We start from the raw sequence: 16,900 nt of genomic DNA on the forward strand, positions 1-16,900 counted from the left end.
AAATGTAAACGTAATCATACAGAATAATGAGTGAATTTAGTCACATTTTGCCCCTTTTTCTGAGCTATATATCATAATATAATATATAATAATATATATAATTATTATATAATATATATTTTTAAAAAGTCTACAGGGTCCTTATTTAAAATCTAACTTTGACCAAAACCACACTTACTTCCAGTGATCAGAATAAAAGATTTGAACGGACTATAAGTGTCTCCTTCATCTTTGATTGGATGTGATGTGATGGTTGTAAATAAGTTCCTAAAAACTTTGGAATACAATCCAATGACTGAGTCAATAAGTCACACCCACTTATTTCATTTATGGTGGCACAGAGAATTCACAGCTGAGCAATTTGACCCACATTGTGTTCGACAGTTGTCCTGTGTGGTGGAGAAGTCAGAGGTGCTTTGACCAAAGGTCGATAACATATTGAACTAAACAAATTTTTCATCCTGTTAGGGGACCGACAGAGCTCAGTCTGTGGGCGTTTCTTTGATGCAGAATGTGGGGCATTTGCAGCAGAACTATGGTGAGTAACGTACGTTTAGCTGACTCTGGCGTTATACTGGTGTCACAAGGCAACATTAGCTTACCGAAATGTTCCATGACATTGGTTAAATATAACAGCATTGGCGACTATAAATAACTATTAACGCTGGCGTGAGACTGCCTTAATGTTAATGATGTTGTTGACTAACATTAGTTAAGACAGGTGTTGAAGGAATCTTTGCTAATACTGGCTAGCTCGTCATGAACTGACATAGCGGTGTAAGTTAGCTAACTGGGTCAAAGGTGATATTACGGTTCGCTAAGATTCAACACAGCTAACAGACAGTAGAGGACTATTTGACAGGAACTATCATATTTACTTTAATTTGAATTAAAACTGTTTAGCGAATTGTAATAAACGTTGTCCTGAATTGACAAGGAAATAAGAAAACGCATCTGAAAGCTAACGTTAACTCAAATCCCACTGACACAGACTGAGCTGCACTTGCTCTTCGACAAAGGAACATGTCTGCAGACTAATAACAGCTCATAAGTTATAAAGATAGTCCTGAAAAAGCTGGAAACGCTTTAAACGTTTCTACGACGCCAGCTGTTTTCTTGCATGACGGATGTTTTTCTTCAGCCTCACCAATTCATATGGTAACAATAACATGAGCGACACCAGACTTGTTGAAAATGCTTATGTTGTGTGATAATAACTTTAATGCATTTTACCCCTGATCCTCATATTCTTTAGAATTTGATCATTTAAATGAAAAAAAGCAGCAGTCACACCTTATTGTAAGTCGCACGTGCGCTGGGAACATTTTAAAATAGGTAATAAATATTTTCGATGCTCGTCTTATCAATGCACTGCAGGGAAACCTTTGTTGACATCATTTTCCAAACTGTAGTCAAGTTGAAAATAAGTACAGACTGCCCTCTACCGGCGAAATGTCGCTTTTCAGGTGTTCACACACTGCATGTAAGAACTGTTGTTAAAACAGCCTCAGTAGATAGAGTTTTAGAGTATCATAAAATAATTTATGATAACTGTTAACCAAAAATAGCCGTGGCCACCGATTTAGCCCCAGAAAAAATCCTTGCAAATAAGTCAGTTTCTTCAATACGTTTTCAAACCAAAATTTGACCAAAGTTCTTTAATGTATATTATTGTAATACACTAAGAAGCCAGATTCAGCATGACCTGTTTTATGTCATTGACCTGCATTCATCAGACTACTGAAGTGTTTTGTTTTACTTTTGACAAGCTGAAGGAGTCATGTTAGGTACAGTGTAATAACAGATGTTATCTGTGATAACAAACTTACTGGCTGTGAAAAATAACTTGAATAAAGAGTAGTGTGTTGCATGTAGCAGAGTTATTTTTCACATTTGATTCTTTGGTTATTAGAACATGTAGTTAACTGGGGAGGTAGCAACAGCACACTCTTCAAAATGTCTATACACACATTTACTCTTTTGTCACTCAGGCGAAGGTGGGGATGGCGAAACCCTGTGGCTTGATTAAACCTGGTCACTTGGTGAAGCCTGTATCGGTGACCCGGGTCACCGGCAGATACCTGACCCACCAGGAGGGACTGCCCGGTCTGCCTGTCCCCCCTCTGCAGCAGACCTGTGAGCGCTACCTTACCGCCCTGGAGCCCATCGTGGAGGTAGATGAGCTGAAACACACAAAAAAGATGGTGGACGAGTTTCAGAAGCCTGGAGGGATTGGAGAGAAACTGCAGACAGGCCTGGAGAGGAGAGCACGCAACACAGAGAACTGGGTGAGCTCAACAACTAGACCGAGAGCTGTGGACAGTTCTAATTTTAAAAAAAAAGTTTAGTGAGAATATACAATGCTGCTTGAAAGTTTGTAAAGCCTTTAGAATTTGCTCTATTTCTGCATAAATATGACCTAAAACGTGATTAGATTTCCATACAAATCCTAAAATTAGATAAAAAGACATCAATTAAACAAATGAGACAAAAACTTTATATATGTTTTTTTATTTAGTGAGGAAAATATACAATGTTACATATTTGTGTGTGGCAAAAGTATGTGAACCTCTAGGATTATCAATTCATTTGAAGGGGAAATTAGAGTCGTGTGTTTCAATCAATGGAATGACAATCAAGTGTGAGTCTGGCAGGCCCTGCCTTATTTAAAGAAAAGAGATCTGGGTCTTCACTGTCAAACTCTGAGCTTCACAACACAGGTTTGTAGAAGTGTGTCATGCCTGGAACAAAGGAGATTTCTTAGGATCTTAGAAGAAGAGTTGTTGATGCTCACCAAGCTGGAAAGGGTTACAAAACCATTTCTGAAGAGTTTGGACTCCTCCAGTCTACTGTCAGGCAGATTTTGTACAAATGGAAGACACCATTGTTACCCTCCCCAGGAGAGGTCGAACAACAAAAATCACACCAAGAGCAGATGTGTAATAGTCCGGGAGGCCATAAGAGACCCCAGGGTAACGTCTAGGAAACTAAAGGTCTCTCTTGCAGTGGCTACAGTCAGTGTTCATGAGTCCACCATCATGAGAACATTGAACATCAGTGGTGTGCATGGCAGAGTTGCAAGGAGAAACCCACTACTCTCCACAAAGAACATTGCTGCCATCTACGGATTGCTCAAGACCACGTGGATAAGCCAGAAGGTGATTGGAAAAACGTTCTGTGGATTGATAAGACCAAAATCAAACTTTTCGGCTTGAATGAGAAGTTTTATGTTTGGTGATGAGCAAACACTGCATTCCGGCATAAGAACCTAAACCCATCTGTGAAACATGATTGTGGTAGTATCATGGTTTGGGCTGCTTTATGGCCTCTGGACTAGAACAGCTTGCAATCATTGAAGGCGCCGAATTCTGAGTTGTATCAGCAAATTCTACAATAAGATGTCAAGGTATCTGTCTGTGAACTGAAGCTCAACAGAAAGTGGGTCATGCAGTAAGACAACGACCCTAAACACACAAGTCACTCTACCAAAGAATAGTGAGAGCAGAAGAAAGTTAACAGCTGAGTCAAAGTCCTGACCTTAATCCTTTAGAAATGCTGTGGAAGGACCTGAAGCATGTGGTTCATGTTGAGAAGCCCACCAACATCCCTGAGTTGAGACTGTTGTGTAAGGAGGAACGGACTAAAATTCCTCCAAGCTGATGTGCAGAGCTGATAAACAGTTACTGGAAACGTTTGGTTGAAATTGTTGCTGCAAAAGGGGATCACACCAGTTACTGAAAGCAAGGGTTCACATACTTTTGCCTCTCACAAATATGTAAGATTGGATAATTTTCCTCAATAAATAAATGAATAAGTTCAATGTTTTTGTCTCATTTGTTTAATTGGGTTCCCTTTATCTAGTTTTAGGACTTGTATAAAAATCTGATCACGTTTTAGGTCATATTTATGCAAAAATAGGGTAAATTCTAAAGGGTTCACAAGCAGCACTGTATGACTCCCTGGCATAAAACTCTTGCTTTTTATTCTTGACACAATCTAATTATAAACTCCACTGACATTTGACTTATTTCTTTATAATGAACTTCATTTTCTGGCCATTATCTTCTCTGTGTCTTTGTAGTTGTCAGAGTGGTGGGTTCAGGTGGCTTATCTAGACTACCGGCTGCCTGTGGTGGTCCATTCAAGTCCTGGGTTGGTCTTGCCCCGCATGAACTTCCATGATAAGCAAGGACAAATAAGGTGATCACACTACAATCCCCTTTCAACCAATTTGGTCTGCCTTGGACTCTTTCATGTTTTATTTATTTATTTTTTACTACTGTGAGTCACAGTGGATGTAATTGCCCATTCAAGCCATTTACAACAGTTTGATAAGCTTCTTTTAGAAGGCAGAGATGCGGTGGGTGTGTGTTACGGCTGACAAATTGCAGCCATTTACACACAATAAGTCAGATAGTGTGTCGATTAGATTTGGATGCATCACTATCATTATGACTCATTGCAGCTCCACTGTGCTGTGATCAGTTCAGTCTTTCTAAAAGTGATGTTTTTAGGCACAGACTGTTTATTTAAGCAACATAAGGAAATGTTCATACAACTCAACATTCGAATGAATAATCATGTTCTCTCTGTTTAGGTTTGCTGCCAAACTGATAGCAGGTGTTTTGGACTTCAAGACAATGATTGACAAGTGAGTATAGGGCTTCAGAAGTGAGTTTTATCATCCTACCACTTTGATTTATCTCTGTCCTCCCAGGATGAAGTAATATATTGTGGCAAGAAATTTAATGATAGAAAAATATGATTAATATTATATGAAAAATTGACCAATATCAATAAAAAAGGACAGTTAAATTACACTCATTTACAGTTTGAACTGTCAGATGTGTCTTTTGCTAGCTATGAAGATGGTCATGCTTTTTTTCCCCTGAGGCCATAAATATAAAATCTGTTTCTTTAAAGAGTTGAGCTGAATTTATCTTCATTAAATCTATAAATTCTTCTATAAACCCTTTCTGACTCTGACTTTGTGCCTGTAATGCACATGGAATACTGTGATAGTTTTTCTAATTCAAACATTTTCATGAATATTGTATGTGCATCAAACCCCATATCCCAGTCATATCGCGTGGTCAAGTTAATGTTTTAATGGCAGAGCTTGAATGTTTTGCAGTGAGACATTGCCAGTTGAGTACCTGGGTGGGAAGCCGCTGTGTATGAATCAGTACTATGAAGTGCTCTCATCCTGCCGCATCCCTGGTCTGAAGAGAGATTCTGTGGTGAACCATGCCAAGAGCTCCAAGCCCCCCAAACACATCACTGTAGTACACAACTTCCAGGTGAGGAGCACAACATCAGTGGTCCAAGTCATTAATCTGTGTCTGAGCTCCTCTGGGACCAGAAGCCTGTATCACAAAGCAAGCTCAACTTACTCTGAGCTCTCTCAACTATCCTTTTGATACTTGACAGTTTCTGATTGTCTGTTTTACAGACACATATGGATTGCTACTCAACAAATACTGAGGTTCCACACCCAGTGTTTCTCTCTCTAAGAAAGCTTCTGTGCAGAGAACACACTAACCAGACAACAACCAACTGCACTATTGTTTCTTGTGTCCAACTTAGTGAATCAGTGTTAGTTAAATACAGCTGATGATATTTACCACCTACCGTTGTTATTTTGACTAACAATGAGAAGCCTGATTGAGTCTGTTATATCTTTCCTCCTCTTTGAATCAGTTCTTTGTGCTGGACGTGTATAACAGTGATGGGACTCCACTGACAGCTGATCAGCTCTGTGTGCAGCTGGAGAGGATCTGCAGCTCTTCACTACAGACCAGCATGGAGCCTGTTGGCATCCTCACCACCCAGCATCGTGACTCTTGGGGCAAAGCCTATGTCAACCTAATCAAGGGTGAGCTAAAAGACCACTGATTTGACTACATATAGTATGTAAAAATGTCTACATTTGTTTAACAGTTGCAGTGTGATTCCATGCTAACATCATGTTTGCTTTGTGTGCATGTTGTGTTCAGATAAGACCAACAAAGAATCTGTGTCGGCTATCCAAAGGAGCATCTTTACAGTTTGTCTGGATGGAGCGATGCCTCGAGTGTCTGAGGACACATACCGCAGCTGTGCTGCCGTCCAGATGCTGCATGGAGGAGGCAGCCAGTGGAACAGTGGCAACCGCTGGTTTGACAAGACGCTACAGGTGACCCACAGAGGCATTTTACACACACACACACACACACACAATCTTTTCCTGAGTTAAAGTGCAATTGTTAGTAATACCTCAAATAAAGAAAATGGTTACATGACGTTTCCTACAGCTGTTAGTTCAAATGAGGGCATAAAGCTTTCTGCACAGGCTCTGTACATGTTTGGGCTTTAGGGATGCAGGATATTGGTGGCCGATATATCCAATATGTAAGAAAATTAATTTGTTATTTGCATCCAATAATTTGGAGTCTTGGCTGTGGAGTAGGAACACCTTTCAAAACCAGCTTTTGACGGGGATTTGTTTTAAGTTTAGGATCTTATGGGGCTGTCAAACGAAGCCAATGTGGAAGTGCCAAAAAGTGCAGTTCCTCGAATGGCCACTTGAGGTTTGCTCCAAAAGCGAGTCATTCTCCATAGACCCCCATGTTAAAATGCCCAACTTTACAACAGAAATAAACATGTTTACAGCCTGGTACAAAAATGGTTTTGGTCTCTATAGTTAATTTCCCCTTTCATGACAACTGTACGGGGGGTGAATTTTTTTATAACTCACCCTTTTAAGTTTTTTTAAGCCGTAAAGTTATGCATAATGAAGGACATGGCTGCTTTGAGTGACAGGTCCGCCAGCCGCTAGGTGGCTTGTTTCAGCCATTCAGCCATTTTTGATTGGCTGGGAGTTAGGGAGCACCATGCACTGCCAAGATGGTGTACATTAACTTACCATAAGTTAATGTACACACTAACTTATGGTAAGTTAGTGTGTACATTTTGCATCTCTCTGCTCTGCTCTGTGTTACTGTTTGTTTGCATGGGGAGAGGGGAGTTTACCAGTTTTTACCAGTATATTGTAAAACAGCTGCAGCCTTTCCAACAATCAGTCCCTCTAGGAAATTGTGATTTTGTGATCATGATAATTAACACAAATTCAAGAAATCCTGCCAACAAAAACTACTACTAGTAGTAGTAGTTTTAAAAAAAAAACTTTTTTCCTTTGCTTGTAATTTTTCCCAATCCCTGCAATTTTACCACAATAAGAGCACATAAAACATTAAAAATTGTATCTCAGTTTTTGAGCTGCTGCACAACCAAAATTTTGCAGCGGCAATAATCACAAACAATCTCTGAAATCTTGGAGGAACTGAACAATGGAGTCAAAGGGCTTTAGATACACAATCAGTCCAACAGTATGTAAAATTATTTTAAAGGTTTTTGTATCATACACACACTTAATAGATAAGGTCTGGTGTTTATTAGTCTACATGTTAAGTTTATAATAAATTAAAATTATTTCTTTACTGAAGAGATGGTTGAGGGCTCCAAACATTGATGCTTTAGGTATAACCTAATTGGAGAGGGCTGGAGCCTAGAGACATCAAATACAGGACATGAGAAATACTGGAATTAGGGTGAGTGAGGCGACAGATTTCACAAAAAAGGAAATTTATGCTGACATGGACTTCTCCCCCTTACTTCATCAAATGGTGGGTTTGTAAAAATTACACAGAGAAATACATATGGCATTAGAGAACAGTCATATGTATTTACTCATCTTAACATAAATTATTAAACTCATTCTCATTTGGCCTTTTAACAGAGTTTTAGTAATATACAAACATAAACAACACATAAGGTAAACACTGGAATTAGCCATAAGGTTAAGCAATACACTATTACTCACTTTTAGACTCACTTAACAAGCAGAAGGGAGGACAAGTCTGGTTGGTGGGAGAGCAAAACAGAGCAATGGTTTCCTCTCCTATCTGTCATTGTTATCAGCCCTTAAATTCCTTATCATCCCTGTTGCATCTTTATGCTTGAAATGTGTTTCTTTCCATTCAAATTTGTCTTTACTTTTTACTGATTTTCTTGCATGTTGATGTGAGACCTAGCACGGTAGAAAGGCTTTAGATTCACTCATACATCTGTTGTTTAGTTTTCCATGACATAGGGGGTGTTTCATAAAGCTTTCAGATTACTACTTAAACCAGGCTTACTTCAGTAAGTCAGGCTTAGTTTCAGAGAAATCTGTTTCATAAAAGAGTTTTAAATAAGTCTGGCTTGAGTTACCACTAGTCTGCAACTGGTCAGACTAGTTTTCAGATTTAGCTTCACAGGCTTAAACAGTGTTACAGTCAATGTGCAAGACTGAAACACTATTTTTTCACCCCAGCAGTCACTCAGTACAGCTGCACTGTGAGCATGAGTCAGCTTGCACTCACATTAGACATGCGAAGCACTTATTGCATACTTAAAACCTGAGTTCATACACACATCAGCATGTGTTTCTAGGTGTTGGGGAGTACTACCACTTATGTGGGGAAAAAAAGTAGTATAAAGCCTTTTCTGTCTCCAGAGACAGCTGTGTGAAATCTGATGAATTGCCTCAAGTGATGTCACTTGTAGTCTTTAGCCTCAACTGACGCTGACTCAGGTTTGAAAATGAAAATAATCTGGGGGTGTGGAGTTAGAAAGAAGTGACCTCATCTCTGCTTTAGGCTAGCAGCTCCAGGCTACATTAGCAACTACTAGCATAACACACCCAAATCTCCAAGAGAGTTGTCTGTGGTTGAGATGCATCGTGGGTAATGTAGGCACCAGGTTTTGACCAGGAGGAAGAATGTATGGAATAAAAAAAGATATCACTGGTTCTGCTGCATAGATTTTGATCCTTTTTTAGAAAACTGTCCATCGTGAGTCCAGCAATGTTATAGGAGTGCAATACTAAATCAGTAGTACTCTAAACAAGACTAGTCTGATCTCATCACCTCTGAGTTGCTTTGTTAAACAGCTTCATCCTGATTCAGTTTCTGTGGTAAATTTAAGACAGAAAGCAGCCCTCTGGTAACCAAGAATGAATGCATACAGTTGGGAATACTGAACACATGTTAAGTGTTAGTGCCTCCCTTTGTTAACAGGAAAAGTGACAGAGTTAGTCATGTAAAGAATGACACATAGAGTTGGAGAAAAAAATTCAGACCCTGGCTACTTTCTCACTCCCACACAGCTTGTCAGTCACTGTGTGAAGTTGGTGTGAATGTCGGTTACAGAAAAGTTACAAAAATTGTCAGGCACAGTCCCTGAATTCCAGTGTCTGAGAGGTGTGGAGAGAGGGTTTCAGATGCAGTTCAACTGTCTGAAAAGCACTTCTGATGGAAAATTGGTCTTAATTTTGACTTCCCCTCAAGGACTTGACTTGCTTTGACAGACTTGAGACTTGACTTAGACTTGCCCAAAATTCTTAGAAACATCTCAGGAATTTGCTGACAGTCAAATTATTACTTCACCAGTTTTACAGTTTGCAGGGGTTGGGATGTAATGCAAATGCTCATTGTGTGTGTGGTTTCTCTACAAGTTTCATCTTCTAATCTTTCAGTTCATTATTGGAGAAGATGGGACATGTGGTGCGAACTACGAGCATGCGCCAGCTGAGGGCCCACCCATCGTTGCCTTGATTGACCATGTTGTAGAATACACGTAAGTAGGTCAAAGATTATTTAGTCTTTATACAGTGACACTGTGCTGTCAGCATGGACAGGTTGACCACAGATAGAAAACCATGGTTTTATTAAGTACAGTTAATGGTGACTTTCTTCTTGGGCTCTTGTTTGTGGAAACAGGAGGAAGCCAGAGATGGTGCGGTCTCCCATGGTGCCTTTGCCCATGCCCAAGAAACTACACTTCAACATCACACCTGAGATCAAGAAAGACATTGAGGAGGCCAAGCAGAGCATGAACATGTGAGGGCAGCTTTTATATAGACACTCACTGACCAGCAAAATAAGTATATATACATATTTATTGTATAGTGATACAATGGGACAAATGTTTCTGCAAATATCATCCAAAAAACCTCAGAAAAGTCTGACTGTCCTGACATTTCTCCCACCACAGACTGGCTCAGGACCTGGATGTGAGGGTTATGGTCTTTAGCCACTTTGGGAAAAATGTCCCAAAGACCCACAAGATGAGCCCTGATGCTTTTATACAGATGGCGCTCCAGCTGGCCTACTACAGGTAAGATGCCGAAAAGTCATATAGAGATGGACTGTTTTGTATGGAGACTTTATTTACTCTCTACATTCTAATCCAAGGGTAACCAGCGTTTTCATTTAAAAAAGCTTAAGAGCACAATTTTGCTGTAACAAAGATGTTTGTGTCCATATCCAGCAATGGATAAACAAATGCTCTCAGCAATATTAAACACCAAGTATGTCTAAGAGTTTTCTCACACGGTCTCCTCTCCTATCAACAGGATGTATCAGCGGTGCTGTGCCACATATGAAAGTGCCTCCTTGCGTATGTTCAGACTGGGCCGCACAGATACGATCCGATCAGCCTCAAGTGCCTCAGCTGCCTTTGTCAAGGCCTTTGATGACTCTAGCAAACAGGTTTGATAAAAGGGAAGATTCTGATGTAATGTATTTGTGATTGACAGCAGCCATTTTGGCACTAAACTGGCCGACTCAGATTACAACCTCTGAGATGGCAACACTGGGCTGATACAGTCCTCAGTCCATAGACACACTCACAGCATGAAGTCTCAAACATCACTGGAAACCTTATGTTTTTATTTTGAAGAATTCCAATGTTCTACTTGCAGTTTCAAGCCAACTTTTCAAATATACTTGAACACTGTTAAACAAACACTAACTTACTACAAGGAATGAGTTGTAACATTCTTGTCTTCTTCCTGTTTTGAACAGAACACAGAGAAGGTCGATCTAATGGAGAAAGCTGTAAAAGCACACAGGTCTTATACTAATATGGTGAGTATTCACAGCACCAGCTCAATACTTGTGGCCAGTGAAAGTCTAGCTGTTTTTTAGATAGTTACTGAACATTTTTTATTAGCCATGCTAGTCTGCTAGCAGTGTGGCTCTATGGATGGCAATGTGGGGGGGTTGGTCTATCCATCTTTCACTTTGGTCCTGAGTGAAGCATCTCAACAGCTGTTGAATGGATTGTCATGACATGGACGTTTTACAGAGGATGAGTTGTAGTCACATTAGTGATCCCTTAAAGGACCAGTGTGTAAGATTTAGTGGCATCTAGCGGTGAGGTTGCAGATTGCAACCAACTGTATACTCCTTACCCTCCACTTCCAAGCATGTAGGAGAAACTATGGTGGCCGTGAAACTCACAAAAAACAGGAAAGCCCTCTCTAGAGCCAGTGTTTGGTTTGTCCGTTTTGGGCTACTGTAGAAACATGGCGGTGCAACATGGTGGGCTCCATGGAAGAGGACCCACACCCTATGCAGATATAAAGGTCTCATTCTAAGGTAAAGAAAACACATGAATGAATATTATATTTCATTTCTGCCCAATCTGTTCCACTAGATACCTCTAAATCTTGCACTTTGGTCCTTTTTAAATTTTCATTATCAGGTCAGAATTTCAGTTGGGTTTATAACCAAATACAGGGTTTCCACCAGAAAAGGTGGTTGGCCTGGCGGGGGATGGGGGATGGTAATGGGTAAAGCTGTTACCTGTGATACGCATCGTTCAGGCATACACCAATTACATAACTTGCCTGCAGTCGTTTTGCTTTTTTTCATATAAATAAAACCTGTTTAGTTCATTTTCATGTATTAGTGAAAATGAACTAAATGTACATCAAATAAGAGTTCTAATTTGTGAAGTATTAAGTGTGTTATCAATACTTAGTCGGACAACGGACATTACAATAAATGTTGATGTCAATAACACAAGTGTTACTTTTAAGTAGTTAACATCTGGTGATTAACAGTGCAAACAAATTTATTCTCTTCACTCCCACAGGCAGTCAGTGGTCAGGCCATAGACAGACACCTCTTGGGTCTTAAGATGCAGGCTGTCGAGGAAAAACTCTCCATTCCTGATCTCTTCACAGACAGCGCCTACGCCAAAGCTTTACACTACCAGCTCTCTACAAGTCAGGTATGGGCCAAGGTTTAAACTGAGAGATAAATGAAGACACCACTACATAATGGCAAAGATATTTTTCCTATAGCCCAATACTCCATAAATTTATTTTTTTAAGCTGTATTGCTTTAGAACATCACAGGAAAGGGAAATGCTTGCTGAATGCCAAAACATTTACGTAAACGCACATCACAAATACATTTGCACCCAAGCCAAAAGACTGTCTTGTGGCCTACCTGGTAGACTTTGTACTCAGTCTTAGTGGAACACAACAGTGTTTGTAGAGGGAAAATATGCCTCAATTGACCCTTTTAACCCAAACTGTTTTCCAACCAACTGCTACATTTTCATCTCTCCACAAGGTACCATCCAAGACCGACTGCGTCATGTGTTTCGGCCCGGTTGTACCCAACGGATACGGCGTGTGCTATAATCCCATGAACGATCACATCAACTTTGCAGTGTCGTCTTTTAACACCTGTAAAGAAACGAATACAGCACATCTGGCCCAAGCTGTGGAGGGTGCACTGATGGATATGAGGACACTGCTGGAACAAACACCAAGAGCCAAACTGTGAAGCTCCGCCAGACTTAACTAACCTCTTGGTGGATGAAGTGGACACTACAGGGCTAGTCTCAGTGACAACTCTAATGGCAAAGATTTGATAGGAAAACCACTCCCAGTGTGATCAAGTGACATTTGGAAGACTGCACACCACCCTTGGTTATTGATCATCATTATGCACTTTAAATTATGCTGTGATTTCTGCTGTGCAATGACTGAGAGGTGCTTTTCCACTGGCGGTACAATACAAAGGCATATAATATTATATTAATGATGATGCACACAGTTTTTTTAAAAGGGCAATATTATGAAAAACTCACTTTTTCAGTGCTTGTACATATATATTTGAGTCTCTGATGTGCTTACTAACACACAAACTGTGGAATAAGACCACCCAGTTTGTTTTGTGTGGGCTGGCTCACTCTGAGCTCATGTGATTCAGCAAGCCATTCAGATTTGATGCCCCCTCTTATGTCACTTGGGGCTTCATTGAAATTCTAACTGCCCTTGCATCTTTGTTTCTCTACCCACGATTTCTAGACGAGGATAGCCAGTTATTTTCACAAGCAACCAGAACAGTAGCAAACACAATATGTCTAAGCTAAGAGCTAAACACTTGAAATGCTCTGCTGTTGACTGTAAAGACTAGCACAAATCACTACATCAGCCTCCAGCTAGCATGCTGAGTGTTTTTCCATTACACAGCAGGGCAAAGTAAAACAAGTAGTTTACATTTTGGAGGTGTGCTGGTTGTCTGCAGCTCTTAATCAAACGTCATCATCACTGTGGCTGTTTCTGCTTGTACTATACCTCCCTGCATTATTTCTAACTGATCCACAGAACAAATAGCTCCAAATATCTCCATATGTTGTGTTGACTTGTTTTATTGAAGACTAGTGCCATTAACGAAGCTCCGCTAATTCAGCGAACACGTTTCATTTCCTATAAATTCTTCACAATACAAATCTCCCTTTATTTAGTCATTTAAAAGCTTTTAATATGAAGAAGCAAAAGCAGGAAGTGTTGTGTTTTCATCAGCAGTAACTTAACACACATCATGCTGCTCAAAGCTAGCCAATCAGAACAGAGTGGGCTCATTGGGAGGGGGTCCTTAAAGAGACAGGAGCTAAAACTGCCTGTTAGAGACAGAGGCTGAACTGTGGGGCTGCATAAAGGGCCAGTATAAGATAAAGAGTTTTTTGAACTGTGAATCATACAAAGCTATTCTAGTGGAGTCCAAAAATAAAAATATAGAATATGATATATCTATATATATGAACATGGCCAGTGTAATTTAATAATAAACTCTTTGCACAGATTGAGAAATCAAATATACGGATCCATTCAACAGATTGTTAAACAGAGTTCTCTGTTTAATTAAAATTCCCTAAAATTATGAACACAAAGTCTCAGACAGTGCCTCTAGCATTCAGAATAAAACCAGGGAATTGTAATTCTGTAAAATAAAAGCAGGTCGTAGCATGTTCACCATTGCACAGCTACTCTTTGTTAAAGCACAATTCTAGCTTTCCTGGGCCCCTTTTATTCTGAAGGTCAGAGTATTGAAAGTCTCATCACTTCCATGAACCTATCTTCACTGAACACTTCCAAATACCTTTTTCACCTGACACTTAATCAATATGTGCTCTTAGTTTATGAAGCTGTGCGCTCTGATTTCCACATTTTATTTGCTACCATATAACACCCAGTGGGCTCTGTGGTTTTATGATGCATTGTTACAACTAGGAGTCACCAAAGTCAGAATGCAGTCTTACAAATAGTGGCTTCAATGATTTTATTGGTTTAAAGTTACCATGTTTGAAATTATATACTATTGCTTTGTTCTGTGAAGTGCCATGCCATACAATGTTGCCTGAATTTAATTTTTTAATTTAACTGCAAAATCACTGAATCTTCCTCAGATAGTGATGTCAGATTTGACTGACTGACTTGTGCTGGCCAATTAGCATTTCATCCATGTTTATTTTGCAAGATAGTGGACATACAGTAGGTTTAATGAAAGAGATGTAATTATTATGAATGTACAACTGAAGCTAATTATATTGGGAGGACCGTCTAGCAGGAAACATGTATCCATATAACAATCATATCAAATATCAAATTGTTCAACACTTTGTCCCAAATTAAATTCTTATTTTCTGAAGCACTTGTCATCAGTTATTGTTGGTTTTGTCCTTACAGTAGCTTTTTGTGTTGCACAGTCTCCTTTTCAAGCACCTGACATGTTTGGTAAAAGCAGAAACCAGGAAATTGTGTGATTGTATTAATTCAGTGGTTTACTATTGGACTTCCACAAAGTTGGGGGACTCACAAGAAACAGACTTGAAAAAAGAATGATCAAAATGGAAGCAGCAGAGGCTGAAAAATCCTTACATTTAGTCCCTAGTATGAATCAAGACCCCAAAACACTGGTCCTACATTTCCCAAAATGCAAGTGGGTAGCATATCTTTTGTGAGACCCTCCCTGCCCAGTAAACATGCACATCTTTTAAATTCCACACTCCAATGCAGGATTTTTGTTATTCATTTGTAGTCTTTAGAATTGTAAACTGGTAAATGGACTTCACACATATAGCACTTTTCTACCTTAACAGACAAAGTGCTTTACAATTTGTTTCTCATTCACACACACACACACCAATGCCATACAAGGTGCTGGCCTGCCAGAGGGGAGTACTTGTGTATTCAGTGTCAAGGACACTTAAGACATGATCAGGAGGAGCTTGAGATGAAATCATCGAGTCTGTGATCAATGGACAACCTGTGCTACCTGCTGAGCCACGGCCGGAACACATTATTGTGTATCTGCTTATTTTATCCAGAATTTCCCTCTCACCTACATGACCATGTGGGGATTCATGATCCAAGCATTATATGTCTGGGCGGTAACATGGAGGAAGCACAACCTGCTCAAGTCATCATTTCAGCAGATTGTCATACAAAATAAGACTGTGACTAATTTGCAGTTACATGGATTAATCAAAATGTTTTTTACTGGTACTGAAGAAAAGTGTCCACTCTATTTTGTAAAGACGTATTCTACAGCACATGTATACATTTGACATGTTGCATATGGTGATTGACTGGCTATCTGTTTCTCAGATGTAGCATCTTGTCTGTGACACCACACAAGGCCTCATCTCCACACTCTTACAGTTGATTCACACTTTCACTTCCCCATCAGCCAAATGAAGCCTGACTTACCCTGTACTTAAACTTGAGTGTATGAATTCTCAGCGCATCCATGAACAGTGACCTTTTCCCCTCCTTCACTGCAACTCAAATTCCTCTGCAGCTGCTCCATCTGATCTTAACTGATAACTCCCCTCACATGGGAGAGCGAGTGACAGCTTTCAGACAAAAACCACATCCACCAAAGTGATCCAAGCACATATGTTGTGAAGATGATACCAGCCACGGTAACCAGTAGGTCACCTTGTGATTGGTGGATTAAACTTTCTTACCCATTTGGTCTAGTACACCTTGTGAAATCCCATCTTAGCTCTGGAGACGTTACTTTATTTTAAAAATGTCAGCTATGTTGCTTGCCTTAAACCTATAAACCAGGCCTATTTTAAATTGTGTATTTCTATACGGGAGTTTGGTATGAGCGTTAACTCAGAGGCTGTTCAGTTGGGCTGTGCCCTCATTGGACACGCTCCAAGCGTTTCAGGGCAGAGAACAGTGCTTATTTTTCCACAATATATCATGTCATATATACTTTGCTCTGGCGCTGGGACTGGCCCCCAGTCATCTCATTCCCTTGTGAAATGCATAACAATAACAAATCTGTTAAATGTCATCTGCGTCTGTGTTCTGTGCTTGGGCCCACTTGAGAACTACACCTGACACTGACAATGTTTGAATATATATTGTATGTTCAGTTCAGGAAGCTGAAACTAGTTTTTGTTTTTGACTTTATTTAACCTAAAAGAGAAATAATGTAACAGAGGTTAAGTCTATTTGTCTCCCATACACAAATATATGTAAATATATGTGTATGCAAATATGAAGGACTTTTTTTATCCTTCATATTTGAGTGAAGTTTGTTAAGTGTTCACAAGAGAGGTATGGTGGAAGTACTGTCTATTATGAAACGCTATGCCCAAAATATGTCATTTCTGATCTGTGTGTACCACAGAAAACATTTCTGCGGAACTCTTCCTTTTGCTCTTTCATTACCCTGTGGTCTCCATTTCCTGTTCTATTTATACTTTTCTGGTTAACTGA

General features: G+C 39.7%; 1 protein-coding gene across 1 annotated transcript; it reads left to right on the forward strand.

The window, feature by feature from the left end:
- Positions 1–315: 315 nt before the first annotated feature.
- On the forward strand, positions 316–12,914 carry crata (carnitine O-acetyltransferase a). Its single transcript, XM_042394872.1, has 14 exons — positions 316–538; positions 1,992–2,288; positions 4,082–4,200; positions 4,598–4,651; positions 5,135–5,300; positions 5,701–5,875; positions 5,997–6,175; positions 9,557–9,657; positions 9,801–9,920; positions 10,075–10,197; positions 10,436–10,571; positions 10,887–10,949; positions 11,962–12,099; positions 12,447–12,914. The coding sequence occupies exons 1-14, from the start codon at positions 512–514 to the stop codon at positions 12,660–12,662; spliced, it is 1,914 nt and encodes a 637-aa protein (XP_042250806.1). The 5' UTR covers positions 316–511; the 3' UTR covers positions 12,663–12,914.
- The last annotated feature ends 3,986 nt before the right edge of the window (positions 12,915–16,900 follow it).

Source organism: Thunnus maccoyii, chromosome 19 (assembly GCF_910596095.1).
Source record: "Thunnus maccoyii chromosome 19, fThuMac1.1, whole genome shotgun sequence".
NCBI classification, from domain to species: Eukaryota; Metazoa; Chordata; class Actinopteri; order Scombriformes; family Scombridae; genus Thunnus; species Thunnus maccoyii.

Coding starts and splice junctions, on each gene's coding strand:
- crata (XM_042394872.1), top strand. CDS start 512: ATGTGGGGCATTTGCAGCAGAACTATG. Junction 4,201..4,597: donor GATAAGCAAGGACAAATAAG/GTGATCACACTA, acceptor CTCTCTGTTTAG/GTTTGCTGCCAAACTGATAG. Junction 5,301..5,700: donor CTGTAGTACACAACTTCCAG/GTGAGGAGCACA, acceptor TCTTTGAATCAG/TTCTTTGTGCTGGACGTGTA.